General features: G+C 41.8%; 1 protein-coding gene across 1 annotated transcript in view; it reads right to left on the bottom strand.

The window, feature by feature from the left end:
* GALNT18 (polypeptide N-acetylgalactosaminyltransferase 18) overlaps positions 1-18,910 on the bottom strand; it is a 269,161-nt gene that overhangs the window by 26,908 nt on the left and 223,343 nt on the right. The window contains exons 8-9 of the mRNA XM_035119072.2: positions 17,788-17,925; positions 14,282-14,377 (exon numbers count right to left, since the gene is read on the bottom strand). Of these exons, the coding sequence (XP_034974963.2) occupies positions 14,282-14,377; positions 17,788-17,925 (234 nt within the window). The remainder of the gene's footprint in view (positions 1-14,281; positions 14,378-17,787; positions 17,926-18,910) is intronic.

Below are 18,910 nucleotides of genomic sequence, written 5' to 3'. Positions count from 1 at the left end.
GGTATCTCTTTCAAGCAATAGTTTTGGGGCTGCAGAATTTTCAGAACAGTGGTACCTTGGTTCTTGAACTTAATCTTGGTTCGAAAACCAAGGCGTGGCTTCTGATTGGCTGCAGGAGCTTCCTGCACTCAATTGGAAGCCGCGGAAACCACAGAAGCTGCACCGGACGTTTGGCTTCCGAAAAATGTTCGCAAACACTCACTTCCAGGTTTGTGACGTTTGAGAGCCGATTTGTTCATGAGCAAATCTTGGTACTGTTCAAGTACCAAGGTACCACTGTATAGTATAACCTAGTCCCTGATTACAGGTAGGTAGCCGTGTTGGTCTGGATCGAAGTAAAATAAAAAAATTCCTTCAGTAGCACCTTAAAGACCAACTAAGTTTTTATTTTGGTATGAGCTTTCGTGTGCATGCACACTTCTTCAGATAGTCCCTGATGTTTGGGGGTCATCTGTGTACTGGGCAAACTGCTAACTCTAACTTTTCTTATAGGATTATTGAGGAAATAAATGATATATAAGGAATTGCAATGTACTTTATACATGTGCTATAGAAATTGGGGGGGGGATAGTTATAGGATAACTTATCTTGTGTCCTGGACCCATTCCTAACTATATGTTCTAAGTTAGGGTTCATCAGGTGCTTGTGTCCCAGGGACCCTAAGTGACGACATCTTTCTCCCTTTCATTCCCCCCCATGTGTACCAAAATGCATATATTAGAGGGAGTGTGTATAAATGTGCATATATTAGTGAGGGAAAAACATTCAAAACACACTATACATGGGAAAATTTCTTACAAAAATGTGTGTATCAGGCGAAACTGCATACAAAATATGTACATTAAGAGAAATTTGCACTAAAATGATTTTTCATGAGGCTATTTAAAACAACCAAACAAAAAACCAATTATCACAAACCGATGCAGAAATGTAGAGGATGGGAAAATGAGAACCTGAAACTGTCAGATTTGTCCAATCTCTGGTGAAACTTTACAGAGGCACCTGGGACATTCAAGAGCTTACAAGAGACTAAGGTCATCTGGCTCCAGGGCTACATTTGATTACCCAAACCATCCAAATATTTAACAATGTGTGAGAAAGAAACCCCTGTTTAAAAAGCTTTCAGCCTGGTTTGTATATTGCATTTTTTGGGGGGTGTGTGTGTCTTCTCTATTATGGCATAACACCCTCCAAAGTTCAGCAGTAGGGAGAAGACATGAAACAGTACAGTACTGGATTTGGGGTGCTTATTTTTAGCAGAACAGAGTTATACTCAGCCAGGGAAATTAAACATAATTTTAAAATGCACTTTGTCTCCTATGTGAGTTAATGCTACGCTGTTTTGATTTGAATTCTCCTCATGGCTTCGTATTTACATAAATTCATCACAGACCCACATATGGGGTGCACATTTTGCATCTCCCGGTTTGTACGTATGTTTATTTTACTCATGTGATTTACATTACCTCAAATGTACGTGGAGTAAATAAACAAGCCAAATAAATTCTAACTGTGGATAAAAGCCATACTTCTCAACAGAGTGAACCTATTATTGATTCAAATACCCGTATTTCTCCTTTCACAGTGAACCAAGCCTACAGTGTGCAGAATGTTGACTAAAATGAAATGTGTAAGACGGAGCTTTAAGTTGCATATTCTGGGTAAGAACCAACAGGTCTCCCCAGCTAGGAGAGGAACTGCAGGTATTGCCCCTGGAGTTGCCATCTCTGATCCCAGGAGGTGCGCCAAGCCCACTTCAGAAAGCTGTAATTGCAATGATCAGTTGCTTTTTTTTGAGAAACGGGGGGGGGGCTTGATTTTGTGCCCCTTGCTTCTCCCTTTGCAACAGATTGATATGATTACTCCTCTGTAGAGGAGGAAACACAGCTCCTCCAGCAGTGGCCTGAAACTGGCCGGGTGGGGGCAGCACGATGCTCACAGGGGTCCTGCTCTTCATTTGATTATCGTGATATAATTTTCCTTTATAAAGTGACTCATAATGAAAATATAAAGGAATTCAAAGTTGTTTACTACAAGTCTTTAAAAAAAACAAAAAACATTTTGACAAAGATGCCACTTACCCTTTCTGTGGCAGAGGGACTTTTCCTTTGCATGTTTAAAGCATTTTCATGGGACAAAGAGAGAGGTTTGCAAATATTAAGAGCTGCATGTGGACTGCTGCTTGGGAGGGAAAAGATCATGGGGTGCTGAAGGCTGGAAGAGAATTCAAATTTGCAACAAGAACAAAGCTAAATATTATAGTTGCCGGTAGAATTAAGCAGTGCAGCAAGTGTGCGGCAATGAGCCAGCAAGAGTAGCGGAAATAATACAATGGCATGCTAGTTTTGTTCCACAATTTAGCTCTGTTTTGGAAAAAGAAAGACGGTTGCAGCCAAATGAATTGCTCATAGGGATAATCATGAAACGTCTTCCGGATTCTTATTACTGCATACAGGCAGGGCTTTCCCGCAATGTCAGGAGAAGTTATTTATAGGTGGCAACAGGCGCCCAATGTGTTAATGAGGGACTAGTCAGCAGCCACGGTGAGTTGATGGGAGGCTATCGACATTTTTATTCACTACACTGCATTAGCTCTGAAGTAGGCACCACACAATTAGGGCCTTTTCATTTTGTGAAAATCAGCTCAGATTTAGCTCAATGTTCGAATGGACGGAATTGCATCTCAACCATAAAATAGCTTCAAGTTGGGGCAGAGGTATTATGAGATTGGGATGTGCTCAGGACCAGCATTTTTATCTCGGTTCAGAGATTACTCCGGACTGTTTCCCAGCCATTATATGCATACTTCCCATCCTTTAGGAAGTGCTGGCTGGGGCTGATGGAGCTGTGGTCCCAATGGGGGTGGGCACCAGGTTGGTGAAGGCTGCCTCGAGGCCTAGTTTCCTGTGTAAAGCTGATCACACTATCTCACAGACCACCTTGCAACCATATCGCTATTCCTCTGGAGCTGTAGAATCTCAAGGTGTGCTTCTGGAATGCACCACAGAACGATTTCTGCCTTCTACAATTGTCTTAAGGTGATGTACAATAAAAAGCGCCCCCCCCCCAGTTTTAAAACCCTAAAACAATACAAAATAGACACTCAAGGCATTTCCCACTTATCCAACTAAGAACAAAACCTGTTGGAACAAATATGTCATCAGTTGTTTCCAAAAAGCACAGGTAGCGGGCACCTGCTATATCACGACAGGGGTGCTAGTCGCACAGAGCAGAGGCAGGTTCACTAAAAGCCCTGCTCTGAGTTATTGTGGAGTGGGCCTCTGAGATCTTTGGGACTTGCAGAAGAACTCTTCCACAGACTGCAGGGATTTGCTGGGTAAAGAAGGGATGCTTAACAAGTGAGCAGGAGTTGTCTGTTGATTGATCCAGGCTGTACATTTCTATCTGTGCACTTAAAAATATTTGCTGTGTGCTTAGTTATTTTACTTATAGGCAGCTTACTATATTTACAGCCTCTTAAAGTTGCAATTTGGAGTCTGCCTCTAAAGCATGTACTGTGTGAAGTGACCCTAAACGAGCTAATAACAAATGAGAGCTGAACTCATGCGCATCCATGTCATTTCACTTTTATGAATATTAGATATGCATTTTTTTACTGATGCATTACTCCCCTATTTGACATATCAACATATATAATTAAAAGAATATAGAATAGTTTGGATTTAATATCCCGCTTCATCACTTCCCGAAGGAGTCTCAAAGCGGCTAACATTCTCCTTTCCCTTCCTCCCCCACAACAAACACTCTGTGAGGTGAGTGAGGCTGAGAGTCTTCAAAGAAGTGTGACTAGCCCAAGGTCACCCAGCAGCTGCATGTGGAGGGCAAAATATCTTAAGACATGCCATCTTTTCGAGTGCTTTTACTTGAAAAAAAATGCACATTCCATGCAACACTGACAAGGCAATCCTATGCATGTTCCCTCAGAAGTAAGCTGAATCTCAAGGAAGCTTCCTCTCAAATGTACATGGGATTGCAGCCTCAGCAGATTTTAAGGTCTGTTTCCTCACAAGCTATTTTTGACTGTTTCATTCCCCTCATTCTTTGCTTGTGATCTTCAAGGTACCACCTTGGTCACTTTGGTATCTCTCTCCTTACATCACAGTTGCTGACGTGAGATGTTTCTCTTTTGCGCAGTGCTGCACTGAAAGCTTTCTTTTAGCAAAGAAAAACTGGTCATATGACATGCCCGATTTAATTCTCATTCCATTCTCATGGGGGAAGGGCACAGGCGGTGCTCTAGTGGAATTCTGGCAAATCTGCCAGCCAAGTATGCAGTAGGTATTGTTTGAAGCCGAGCCATAGTAAAAGCTCTCCGAAGAGTGAGATCAGTGATGTTCACCAAGTAGTTGGCACAGACTTTGACTGCTTTTAGTCGGGGAAACCAATAAGAAAACCTAGAGTTTTTTATCTTCTTATAAAATATAAAATGTATATTAAATTTTTTTTATAAGACAGTATCTTATCTTACAAGCCAAACAATGTATAAAAAATAGAAAAGTGTCTCTATATGTCATTTAGATCAGTATTTCCCCCATTATTTTTACATTTGAAAGCCAAGGCTACACTTCTGGTTCTTCAGTCCATCCCTGTTTAAGAGATACAGTCATACCTCGGGTTACGAACACCTCGGGTTATGAACTCCGCAAACCTGGAAGTATTTTCGCCCCGCGCGCAGTTTGCGCATGCGCAAAGCGTGAAAACCGCAGAAATTGTGCTTTGGGCATGCACAAAATGGGGCTTTGGGTTACAAACTGCATTACGAACCCATTTCGGGTTACGAACTGCGTTACGAACCCATTTCGGGTTACGAACTGCGTTACGAACCCATTTCGGGTTACGAACTGCGTCCCGGAATGGATCATGTTTATAACCCGAGGTACCACTGTATGGATAATTCTGGCAGCTTCCATACTGGGCCCTTGCTGTAAAATAGCCATGCTTTGTTCTCACTTTTCCAGGGAACCTGCATGACACTATGAGAAAAATATGCTCCTTCCAGTTTATCAGCTTTCATTTTTTTTCAAAGCTCAGAAAATCAGACCTTTTAACATTAACAAATTGGAACAGCTGCACAGTTCCCCCACTTTGTAGCTATTCTTACTGGTTATAGTCGGTTGTACATCCACCCACACTACCTTCTCTATTGGTCTATCTCACCTATCCAAGAATAAACTCTATCCTTTAACCTTCTCCTTTTCAAATGCCTTTATATCCATTTCTCTTCTCTCCCCTTAAATGGTATGGGAGACCCAAGTTTGGGAAACTCTGCTTGATTTTTAAAACATGAACCTGATTTCTTTTAATTATTCCAGCAAAAAGCTTGTGATGTTCTCCCTAGTACCACTGTTAGCTACTACATACAGCCTTCAGCTGTGACCCAGCACAGGAGAAAAGAATGTAGGGTTTTAGGCAGGCAATCTGCTTCCACATGTTTTTTTTTATTTTATGGTTCATGGTGGACCCAGGTGGCGCTGTGGTTAAACCACTGAGCCTAGGGCTTGCTGATCAGAAGGTCGGTGGTTCGAATCCCTGTGACGGGGTGAGCTCCCGTTGCTTGGTCCCAGCTCCTGCCAACCTAGCAGTTCGAAAGCATTTCAAAATGCAAGTAGATAAATAGGTACCGCTACAGCGGGAAGGTAAACGGCGTTTCTGTGTGCTGCTCTGGTTTGCCAGAAGCGGCTTTGTCATGCTGGCCACATGACCCGGAAGCTGTACGCCGGCTCCCTCGGCCAATAACACGAGATGAGCGCGCAACCCCAGAGTCGGTCACGACTGGACCTAATGGTCAGGGGTCCCTTTACCTTTACCTTTATGGTTCATGGTATCTATTAAACTATATGGACGTTTCACAATACAAATGTCTGAAATAAAACAAATCAGAATCCACTATCTTAATTTGTAAGTTACAAAATACATAAACACAATGCTTCCTAAAATTGAGAAATCAATGTGTCTGTCTCGGGAGAAAGAGCTGTTTCTTAGCCATACTGAATGATTATGAACTGTGCTTCAGTCCAAAAATAACATTTTTTAATCTACAGTTCCAGAAATGGATGTGAAACTTACACTGCTCCCTTTCCTACATATACACAAGAATAGCTGAAGTATCCTTACAATGATTTTGGAATTAACGGGCATGGAATAGATTTTCTCTGACCTAGAATAATATCATTTTACAGCTTATTTTCCCATTCAAGTGGAACAGAGAAAATGACCAGTTCTGCTTTCAGGTCTTTAGAATGACATTTCTACATATTCAATTCAAAATTGAGCTATCATTTCCCTCTTCCTTCTTTCCTTCCTTTGCTATGAGCTGAAATCACCACCCTTCTCCCCCCCCTCCATTTTTGAACAGCTTATGATATCAAAGAAGTGACAAACATAGGCCTATAAGAATCTAACCATAGACAGGACTTGGTGTACACCTGTCTGCAAGTGGACACACCAGAGATAAGCAACATGTGAACCTCTAGATTCTGGTGCATCTCAATGCCCTTCAACCATTTTGCATGGTCAATGGTCAGGGATGATGGACGTTGTAACCACAGGTCCTCCTTCCCTGAGCTACCACAAGCCTAACACATAAGATTGTGCACAAGCAGTTCCAGGTGTCTGGATTTGTGCCTTTTTTAAATGGTGCACCCAGTGTTTTATTTATTTATTTAACATGGTTGCTGTTGTTGTTCAGACTCTGCCTTGGGGCCATAGGCCCAGAAGGAAATTAACAAAAACAATGCAAAACAAACAAACAAACAAACCAGAATCACTTTGGGGGGGGGGTGTTGTTCGATTGTTGTTTTTATTTTGAGTATATATAGGTTTTTATGTTGATATTTTCTGTGAACTGCCTTGAGACCTCCAGGTATAAGGCAGTATATAAATTCTAATTCTAATAATAATAATACTGTAAATGAGAATAAAACAGGATCAGCCAGCAAAAAAAAAAAAAAAAAACCTCAGCAAAATATTAAACAAACCCAGCAAGAGCTCACTGAAATAAAATCACCTCAATGTGACAACACAAAGCCATCAAAAGAGAAAATTCTTTCTGGTAGGATATTGCAAAGTACTACTGAAAAGAGCCTCCCTGCCCCTCAAAAAATGACAAGAACCCACAGGTATTTCAAATGGTGAGGGGACACAAAGCAGTCTTTGAGGGAGACCTTAAACTCTGACTGAGTTCATATTGTAACTTGTTTCTGCACACAGGCTGAGTGCTGCAACAGTGGCGGCGAGGGATCAATGGCAGCCTGCCTAGGTGTTTCCCCCAATCTGGAGGTGGGTCTATCGGTCTGTAGGGTTTTGATTCCTATTAAAATTATAACTTTATATTATAGGTGACAAAGTACTATGGTAAACAGAATAGGACAAAAAAAAATCAAGAAAAAAGGAACATCAGATTAAGAATAACCCATTGCACTTTGCCTCAGGAAAGGAGGAGACTTCAAATAGCATGCCTGCTCCTTGTTTTGGTCCTCAGGCTGCTTACTTCATGCTCAAGTCAGTTTTAAGAAAATAAACAGCTTCGCAGACATCTACTTCATTACAGACGCGATAATGATGGAACATATGATGCAAGACATCAAAACACAGTGATAAAACCTTCACCAAACACACTTTGAAGGCCATCCCACCACCCCCACCACCCCCAGTATTTTTGCAAGAGTCTGGGGAACTTTCTGCTGATACTAAAAGAGCCAGCCAGCTAGGATGTGGCAGAAGAGAGAGAGAGAAATATCTCCCTAGCATCTCATGAAACAAACCTGTATAGCTCAGCCAAATGCCTTCGTCACTCTTACTGAAATATCCCGAAATGACTAATCCCTACAAAAACATATTTTAAAAAGCTTTTAGAGATTCCAACTTCCCCACCACTCCACAGTGAAGCTGATGGCCTGTCTGTGTCCAAGAAGGGCATTTTCTCTCTAGAGTCTTGTTGAAATATAAGCTTGGATGGGCAACTGCAGTAACCTGGTTGATTTGATTAGCTACTCATTAACTGAAACTGTTATGACTTCAGGAAACAAAGACTGGCTTGGTACAGACAACTTCCTTTTTCGCTTCTAGCAGCCCTCGGTGATGATGTTTTGAGCAGCAGAATTCATTTAAGGCTACCATAAATGTCACTGTCATAACTGCATCAGACAGAGCTGAAGGTCAGAGTTGACATGACATCAATGATGGTTCATTTATTATATCACTAGTTTTTTTAAAGTCATTAAAAGGGGTTGCTTTATGAATTCCAAAACAAAAAACCAAAACATTTTAAAATAATCATGATTACTTTCAGGGAGCTACAGAAGCTAAAGAACTAAACTTACAATAATTTCAGTAAAATCAGATGAAAATTGCCCTGGTGATTGCTATAGTCTACTGTCTGTATACAGAAAGAAAGAGTCTGCCAAGTTGCTGAAATCTAGAAGCTTGAAAAAGGGAACATGTTTGTTCTCTCTGAGCAGCCAAATGCAGCTAGTGAATGCACCTGACTTTATCATGGCCAGACTAGATGCAAGTCTGCTTCCATCACTAGGCAACAATGCAGAGACTGCTTTGTGCCTACCACAAGGGTTACGGTGAAGATGTGATTAGTTCCAAAAGACTGCTAACAGGAGAATTGGACCTTCCCCTTCACACATACAACATCTATGCCACAAGCACTAGTGGGATGTACTCATAGGGAAAGTGCAATACTTCCAATAGCGTGGAAACTGTGGCTTACCATGGAAAAAGAACGTCTGAGTAGCACTAGGATCCATCCATCTGGAAGCAGCCTTAGTCTCCCACAAGTCCCATCCATGGCTTCCAGTGATGGCTTGTGAGGGACAGTGGTGTTCCCCTGGCAGTGGCGGCACTGCATTTAATGGGATGACAATGGGGCAGGGCAAGGTGGCAGCAAGAAGGTCAGGGCGCTTGGCCAGCAGGAGCTTTGCAGGTCAATACTGAGGACCACAAAGCTCTTTATTTTAAAATGGTTTCAGTTAGCTGCAGAAGCAATGGCATGACGTTCAGAAGCAATGGGATGTCAATCAGTGATTGACATCCATCAAAGTTCAAAGGAGGTTGCTGTAACCACCAATCACCTAATCAGTGATTACGGCAACCTCAACTGAAGATGTGCTTTCAGCACCCATCAGGGGATTGGCGCTGGGAGCGCATATTCCAAGAGGTTCCTTGTAACCAAAGATCAGCTGATTGACAGCAATAATTGAGCTTGTCTGTGGTCTTGGCAGTGGGGAAATGGTCCTAAAACTGGAGCAAGAATGAAATGACCTGCTTCCCAGTGGTAATGCCACTCAGGTATGGTTTCTACCAAAAAATAATTCATTTGCAAAAGTAGGGGATAAGAACAAGCCACATTTAAAATGTTATTTCTTCTTAACCCCATCTATATATAAAAAAATGTAGGCATTGCGCACGTGGCTGAAACAGCCTTTCTCCATAACCGCTGAACCGAATTGAAACAAATTTGGGCAGAATGTACCTTGCCCACCAGGGAGGGATCTGGCATATTTCCCCCCCCCCAAAAAAGCACACCTTTCATACCTAAAATAATGATTAAACACACAGAAAAGTGGCGCCCAAATTAGACATCACCAGCAGAAGGTCTGAAGACTCCAGCAGCACCCAATAGAAAGGCAGATCACGCGCTGTCACCAGCAGAATCCCTGAAGGGCGGCGCCAAATAATGACATAATCAACCGAGCAACTGAAACCACCAAGGCGGCCATTACCAGACAACCCACAGAGTCAGGCTGGGGCCAAGGAATGGAGATACAGGGTGGAGGTCCCAACTCGCATTTAAATACTAGCCCAAGCCAAAGCCGACAGACTAGGTCTTGCCTCCCGGCAGCTGCATTAATAAACGCCTGGCAGCATTAGGCAGCCATTCATCACTTCCCCTAACACGCACTTGGGGGCACTGCGAGGGGTTTTTGCTTTTTAAATTAGTGGGTGTTGTGTCACATGCGAGGCTCCGGCGACCATTTTAAGTAATGGCAGTCGTGCCCCTTTTAACCTAGGCGTTATACTATTCTAATGTTCTTATTTCAAATTTTTAAAATCTAAATATATAAAAATGTTCACGATGCATGCGCAGGGGCCGATGTATAGAGATACAGGGGGGAGGGGACAACACTCCCTGGGGACAACAGAGGGCTCAGACAAAAGTAAATACTGGGAAATAGAACCCAGAAAAAGACAGTTCCTTCTCCAAGGGTGGGAGCCAATGTAGGAAGATACCGGGGGGGGGGCAACACTCCCCAGGAACAACAGAGAGCTCAGACAAAAGTGCATGCTGGGAAATAGAACCCAGAACCTAACAGTTCCTTCTCCAAGGGTGGGGGCCAAGGTATGGATTTACATGGGGAGGGGCCAACACTCCCCAGGGATAACAGAGGGCTCAAACAAAAGTGCATGCTGGGAAGAAGCTGACAGTTCCTTTTCCAAGCGTGGGGGCCAAGGTATGGAGATACAGGAGGGAGGAGCCAACACTCCCTGGGGACAACAGAGGGAAGGGTATCCTACTGAAACATAGGGATGAGCCGAGGGGGTGGAGGGAGGAGGGGCGGGATATGTCATGGATCAGGACAGGGGGGGGGGGATCACAGGGATGGCCCACAGCAACGCGTGGCCAGGCCAGCTGGTATTTCTATAAAACCTTAGATAACTGTAAAATGATATGCAAATTCACAACAAAATTCTGTATCACACAGCATTTACATGGCATTTAAATCACACATGGGTCACGTTCACTAACAGGTGATTTAACATTTGGGTCATAGAGCTTGACACAATGTACAGAAACCACAATTAAACTATGTAAAATGTTAATCTGCCAGCTCCAAAATATGTCTCCATATTCCTAGCCTTTGACTTCTCCCTCCCTCCCTCCCTCCTCCCTCTTTCTCAAAAGTACTTTTTGTCAACTCCACAATTGAACTACCAGATGTTCAACCTGATATTATTTAGCTTACTTTTAAAAAGCATGAAAGCAAAAATGAGGGACTGAAGAAATATCTCATGAATACATATTAACTGAGAAGAGAATTCTTGCACATTGAAGCCAGCTCTGACCTTAGACCACACTAAACCACAGACCTATTGCAAGACGTGCAATCTTGACTTCTCAAAACCTGAAGAAAGAATGTGCCATGCAGTGCTAGAGTTTAAGCTTCATTTAATTTTGCAACAAAATAAAAAAATTCCTTCCAGTAGCACCTTGGAGACCAACTAAGTTTGTCATTGGTATGAGCTTTCATGTGCATGCACACTTCTTCAGAAGTTTTTAAAAGTGACAAATAAAGGTCATAAGCAGCAGCAGCAGCAGCAGCAGCAGCAAATCCCTACCTCACATCTGTATGCACCCCTGGTTTCTTCACTACTCCCTCTTTGTATCCAGGATTTTTAGGCATACGGTAGAGACTCAGAGCAGCCCAAGGATGTCCCTACAGATTGCTAGGACTTCACACCCATGTTTGTAGCATCCAACAAGGACACTGGAGATGACTAGAAGGCACAACAGTGGTTTAGTAAGGTACAGGGATGGGTGCAGACTGTGTTAGATGCTTGCCATTCATGTTTCAGCATTTTGCTGCAAGACATCTTATACTGGAAGTGAATGGCACAAACAACTCCCCAGGTCTGCACCAGGCGCTTCAATTATTTCTGGAATGGCCTTAGAGCTAATAAAAAAGGAACCAGTCCTAGGATGTGTCCTCAAATGCTTCTACTCCCACTATATCTGAACACACAAAAAGCCAGACTATTTTTCTCCAAGAGGGGGCGGGTTTTGCCCATAATCCCTGGAGGAAAGTCTGCATGAAACAGGTTGTGCACAAACACAAGCATTTTTAACATGCTAATGACAGTTCTTTTCCCACTTGTTTTAGTCGCATAAATTGATGCGGCTTAGCTGTGTACAGTCTTGTTCATAACTGCCTTCTTAACTGCCTTCTCCAAAATGTGTATCTGCTAAAGCAGTTATGCCTATCATTGTCCCTGACCATGCCGACTGTTGTTGGAGGTCAACAACATCTGGAGGACCACAGGTCAGCCACTCATGTGCTAAAGTATAGTCTGCCTGCTCATTAGAAAGGGAAAGGCATGGTTTAAACTGGCCACCAAAGTGATGCAAATTAATCTGAAAGGCATTTTACCAGAAATGAAACCTCTCTGGTGACTAGTGTCAGCAGCTCAACAGCAACTCAGTTTTTTTTTACAACTAAAATCTTTTAAAACTCATCTGATTCTCGTCACTGTATTTATTTGCATACCATATGTGTATTCACTCTATATCAGCTCGGAAAATCGGTGAGCATACCACCCACCTTAAAGCAGCAGTGGCTCTACAGATGTTGTTGGAACTCCAGTTCCCATCAGCTCCAACCACATGGCCAATGGTCAGGGGTGATGGGATATGGAGTCCAGCAACACCTGGAGGGTCACAATTTCCCCATTCCTTCCCTGTGCCAGCACTGTCCACTGTTTTATGATCCCACGGTTTTTTCCTGGTATATGGCTATTCCTTATTTCATAGCAAGTCTATCCTTCCCTGCGGCATGACTTCCCTTCCTGTTCATTATGTGGAGAATGGATATTGTGCTACAGGGAGTGACAAGAGTACAGAGCTAAATCTCAGCCACTGCAAAGGCTTTATAGTATTGGGTTGCATGATACAGCAGTCTTATTCACATTGCACTTGGTTCCAAAGCAGTTTAGTCAAAACACAAAATGATGCTAATTGTGAAGGAAGCATTTTGTGTGCATGCCTCTGAACTATCATTTAAAATTTCCAATTTGAATTAGCAACAGTGTGTTTTTCCAGCATCATTACTGGAGATGAATGAAACATCAAAAAAGAGTTACAGAGTATTCCCAGAAGGTGAAGAAAACTGACTCTCAGTAACTTGTGAAAGACCAAGTACTGTAGAGAAGTTAGTTATTTGGAGAACCCGGAGGCAAATGCTGGTTAGTGTTATTTCACAGGTGTTTGGAAGGGGAATGATTAACCCTTGGTCTAGTTCAACATCCAGTCTGTGCAATGTACAACCTCAGTCAGTGCAATGTATAAGCAAGATAGATGAAGCTGTCTGATATTTTTGTCTTTGTCATTCATAATTTAGTCAAGTGCAACCCCACCAGTGTGATCAATTTGGAAAGCAAGTCAAACTCCGGCAAAAATGTAAAACACAGAGCCTCCTATGGACCATGAAGTCTGAGCAAAATTGACTCAGGATTCCAGCAAGGAAGGCCAATTTTTTCCCTTCTGGTATACATTTGTTCATGCTTTAGCAGATGTTGTGAGTCTCCACAGTAAATTCAAAAATCATGAAACTGTCAGAAGCAAGAACAACGGAAAAATAAAGAGGGATAAAACCCTTTGACAAATACAAATACCTAGACAGAGCTCAGAGGTCCCACCATTTAATGTTGCCTTCTGCTGTAGGAACATTCCATAGGATCATGTGTGCAAGTTTCAGTGGTGCTGCACCAGCCCAGTTCTAGCGCTATTCTAGCCCTTCAAGTTGGCTTTATCAGCCCCATGCTCTAACAAACTGAGCTATCCAGCCAAGAATGTGTGGGATTAGGCACAACGTATGGTATACTATGCTATAAATAATACATACTGTACATCATTTGTTAGCTGTTCTCAGAAGTTTTATTGAGTGGCCATAGACTGACAGATAAAAAAGTTATTTGATTTAGCAATCTGTTTATTAAAAAGTAGAGAGACATCTTTTTTGAGGGGGTTCTGTAATCATATGGAAAGCCTTTTGCTGAAGAGCTGAAGGAGCTACAATGCCACTTTTACTTAGCAGAAAGTGGAAAATATTTCTTAGAAGAAGGATTGCACATATTAAGAAATGACCTCCAACATTTTACAAATGCTTTAAAGAAATCATGTAATTCAAAAAGTGTAGCAGGGCAAGAGAGGAAATAAATTTCTTTGAATACATACTATTATATTCACATTAGGCTTCTATTGAAAAAGATCAATAAGAAAGGTCCATGCCAACAATTCATGATAAACATAGCCCTATAATCATACTTTTGTTCAAGTGAATAAAGGAGGCACTAATTAATAGATCAGTGATTTTCAACACCATGGCACAAATAATGCCCCCATTACTATAAAAGAGCTAATAAACAGCCTAAGGAGGTATTGTAATGGGGGGGGGACCCATTGTCAGTTGCAATATGGTTCCTCCCACACGTCCTACTAAGAGCAACAGCAGGATATCAGATCATTAGTCTCACTAACCTGTGGCGTCATTCCATGGCAGATATACATGATCGGAATATTTTCTGTGTCTGGCCCTTGATCAAGGCACAAATCACTTTTCAGAGAATTCTGCAGCTATAGAGTACAGGCAGTGGAAGAAAAAGAGAGAGGAAAAAGAGAATACATGCTTGTTAAAATAGGACAAGTATTATACTTGATCAAAGTTATATCTTGGCAATAAAATTTTAACTACCTATTGGCAGTAAAACACAAAATTGCTTGAATGTTTAATAATGTGATGCTACAGCATCATCTATAATGCACCATTTACATTCAAGATTACAATTCTCTAAAATCTTTGTATCACTAGGATCCCAACATCACAAGCGAATTTATGATTACTTATTTTATTATTGTATTGTTTCTGGCATTGGCCTTTTCTTGGTTACTCTCTAGTTGAGGTCCTAAATGATAAGAAGGAAAAGCCATGACTCTTAGTACTTATGACAGGATAAGTTAAGAATATTTCCCATCCCCTACACATGCCCTTCAGTTCACCAAAAGAGCCTCTTGGGGGGAATCAGAGACCCTCCTGAACAAGGTGGATTGTGGGCTGGGGGATGCTAAGGGAGTGGGGAAATTTGCTCAAAAGAACATATATGGGAGGTAAAGTTTCCCATCCCCTCATCCCAATAGCAACTCCTTGCATTCCATCACAGTTTGTTCAGGAGGGCCCAAGACCAGGGAGGCTTTCTTTGGGTGGGTGGGTGAGGAAACAGGTGGCTTCCATTACCTCCAAATTAATTTCATAGGATCCAAGCAACTGTGTATGTCATTATTCTAGTCTTGCCATATCAATATACATAAGAAGAGAACATAATAGTCAGATTATTCCAATGGCATGTCTAATCTATATTGTGATAGGAAGCCCACATGTATGACCTGAGAGTAAACTCCTCTCCTATAGCAGTTCCTCAGAAACTAATATTCAGAGGCATATTGCCTCTGATCCTGGAGACAGTATAAGCCATCATGACTAGCAGATATCAATAAACTAATGTTTCATGTCTTTGTCTATTCTCCTTTTAAATACATCTATAAATCTGGTACGGGAATAGGCAACCATGGCTCTCCGGATGTTTTGGAACTACAACTCCCATGATCCCTAGCTAACAGGGTCAGTGGTCAGAGATCATGGGAGTTGTAGTTCCAAAACATCTGGAGAGCCAAGGTTGCCTATTCCTGCTGTAGACAATACTGAACTAGAAGGGCCTTTGAGCTGATCTGGAATAAGGCAGATTCTCATGTTCCAGAAGGTCTCTGTTTCATGAAAATAATGGAGACATATAGAAATGCCAACATTAATCCTTAACTTTTAAGCTTGTGAATAAATCCCCTAAAAACAATGCAGCTGCCTATATCAACACCAATGAGGGCTTGGTCAAATATGTCAATTTGCAAAGACTTTTCTGACAAATCTAGAGGACAAGTCACATCAAATGATTTTAGAAAAGCAATGCAAACAGTGTGACAGAGATGCACTTGGAAACTAGATGAACAGCTGCATTCACTACTTATCTTTCCTGCATCAAGACAATTTCATGTCTTGCACAAGTACCCTTTAGTATTTCAGATTTCTTTCAGAACTTCTGTGAGAAGCCTAGCACAGCTGATACCTTTGCAGGGCTGATCTGAGCTTTTAATTTATGCCTGTCAAATAAATGTTGGATTTATCCAACAAGTGTGTGACAGAAAACTCAGTTATTCCATGGGCTTGTTCTGTTTTCACCTCCGTTTTTATATCCTTGATCAAAGAGGCCTTAGGCACCATCCCAAACAATGAGAAACACTCTTCCTATAAAGTGAGAAACCAACTCAGTTTTTATGAGGGTCTGAGTTAACTGTAGATCTTTAGTGTTTAAAAAAGAAACCATCTTGTCAAAATAGATTTTTCCCTGTGGTCATACTGTAAGTTTTTATTTTATTTTTAAACTTTCATTAAGTGCACTGCAATTGGACTAACATGTATACATAATTAGGAACAAGCTGTTAACCTGAGAATAAAAATCTATTTTATTAATTTTATTTGGAGGCACTTTCTGACAGCTAGAACAATGCTATCTTTCTCATCTTTTCAATGCCGAGTTTCATGAGAAAATGTACTACGTGGAATACAATGAATCTCAAGTGGGGTTTAAATGCACAAATGTCAAATTCATCATGCATTATCTAGCAGAGGAGTTACAAGACTGAGGGACTAGCAATTCTCTTGTTTTTTATTGCTATGCTTTTAATGCGATTGTTTTGTTGCACATTTTAATCATGGCCCTTTATATTTTAATGGTATCGCTTTATTCCATATTTTAATTATGGTGTAGTTTTAATTATTCCTTAGTTTAACAATGTTATAGAGTTTGTTTTTATGTTTTGTAAACTGCTTTAAAGCCATTGGGCATTAAGAAGTATTATATTATTAATTTTAAAAAAATACAATTTCAGGTGTCCTAGAGATGCATTCCAGTCTGGGGTGCTTCTGGAACCTGCATTGCTCCTGGATTGTCTTGGGCCAACTACAGCTATGAGTGATTTGCTCAAATTCATTTGGTGTACCATCTTTCCTAGAGAAAGCCGATTGGGCCATTGCACACATGACTTGGTCACATCCAGATTTGATGACTACTATACACTCTACATTGGGCTGAATTTGAAAGGAGTACAGAAAACACTCTTGCAGGAGCCACAGTTTTCCAGGGTTTGCTTTTCAAAGTCTCTTATTTTAACTTTGTTCAATCTGCTCTGGCTTACCAATTGATTTCTAGGCTCAACTCAAAATGCTGGCTGTTACAAATGTAGCCCTAAATATTTGTTGTTGCTGTTGTTGTTTAGTCATTTAGTCGTGTCCGACTCTTTGTGACCCCATGGACCAGAGCACGCAATGGGGTGCATATTTAGAAAGAGGATATTTGAAAGCCCATCTTCTCTCACATGAATCTGTCCCCCATTCGGTGTTTTTCACTGATAACACTGTCATGATTTGTTTTGTCAACGTGTGATTTGTTTCAATGTCCGAACACAGCCCAGCAGGCTAACCATGGCTTGTAATAGGTGGTAACAAACCGCAATGTGAAGAATGTACGCATTCTAAATGTCAGATCACATCGGCTATTGTTAAATAGCTCTATAAATAACCCCTTGCATAGGGTGAATAAGAACTTCCCTCAGGTGACCCAGCAAAGAAGAGTTACAGAAGTCTTTCCTTTCTGCCCCTCCACTTGTAGGCTACAGATGACCACGCTCGTTACCTGTGTGGACAGCAGGTTTCTACTTCAAAAGGATTCAAAAACACACCAGAAACATAGATGATACAGCAGAGCATGCATGTGTGAGGTAGAGTAGCACAATCACACCTATGTCAAACAACAAGCAGCCAAACCGTTAAATAAATGAACCAAATAAATGACCTGCAAGTTTGTCCTGTGGCTGTTATCTGGGAGAATTATTTCCCACAGCTAGGAATAGTCAAGGTAAATAAGCAGGGCTCTTACCACTCCATAGGCAACAGTGTCTGAGTACATTCTCATTTCTGGATATACGCTGACAAGGTACCACCTAAAGGTCTTGCACTGCAGCTTTTTCCTCAAGGCTTTCCTCTCAGAAATATCACCAATGTCAATTCCAGAATCCTGTGCACATTGACCAAAAAAACATGTCAGAGATATAAAAGCCATCCTCCTGCTCTCTGGCAGTTCGTGTTACAATTCTCCGTGCTCTTTTGTACAGTTCAGTGAAAAGGGGGGAAAGGAACACAGGGATGTTCACTGAAGCATGGTTAGCATACTTTAGCTGCCTTAACGCAATAGGTATTTCATACAAAATCTGAAGTATTTGTGTTAGTGTGCTTAAACATAAAAGATACCATCATTTGGGGTCCTGATCCAGAACATTTTACATTCAGTGGGTTAGTTCTCACTAACTTCAATGGAGTTTGAATCAAGTTCCGCAGTAATAATGTCATTAAAGCAATTCTAAGATTCAAAAGGGACACGGGTGGCGCTGTGGGTTAAAACACAGAGCCTAGGGCTTGCCAATCAGAAGGTCGGTGGTTCGAATCCCCACGACGGGGTGAGCTCCCATTGTTCGGTCCCTGCTCCTGCCAACCTAGCAGTTCGAAAGCACGTCAAAGTGCAAGTAGATAAATAGGTACCGCTACAGCAGGAAGGTAAACGGCATTTCCGTGCGCTGCTCTGGTTCGCCAGAAGTGGCTTTGTCATGCTGGCCACATGACCTGGAAGCTGTACGCCAGCTCCCTTGGCCAATAATGTGAGATGAGCGCCGCAACCCCAGAGTCAATCACGACTGGACCTAATGGTCAGGGGTCCCCTTTACCCCCCCCTTTAAGATTAAAAAACAATTGGTATATATAGTAGCAAGCTATTCTGGAAACCGCCTTTCTACTGGCAAATGTATGGTCATAGAATCATAGAGTTGGAAGAGACCACAAGGGCCATCCAATCCAACCCCCTGCCAAGCAGGAAACACCATCAAAGCATTCCTGACAGATGGCTGTCAAGCCTCCGCTTAAAGACCTCCAAAGAAGGAGACTCCACCACATTGTCAGGCAAATGTGGATGTTTGGCTTCTGTATTTCTCTGCAACAATCAGAAATCC

This window comes from Zootoca vivipara, chromosome 1 (assembly GCF_963506605.1).
Source record: "Zootoca vivipara chromosome 1, rZooViv1.1, whole genome shotgun sequence".
NCBI lineage: Eukaryota > Metazoa > Chordata > Lepidosauria > Squamata > Lacertidae > Zootoca > Zootoca vivipara.
Note: the sequence above shows the minus strand (reverse complement) of the source record. Positions and strands in the feature narration are given on the sequence as shown.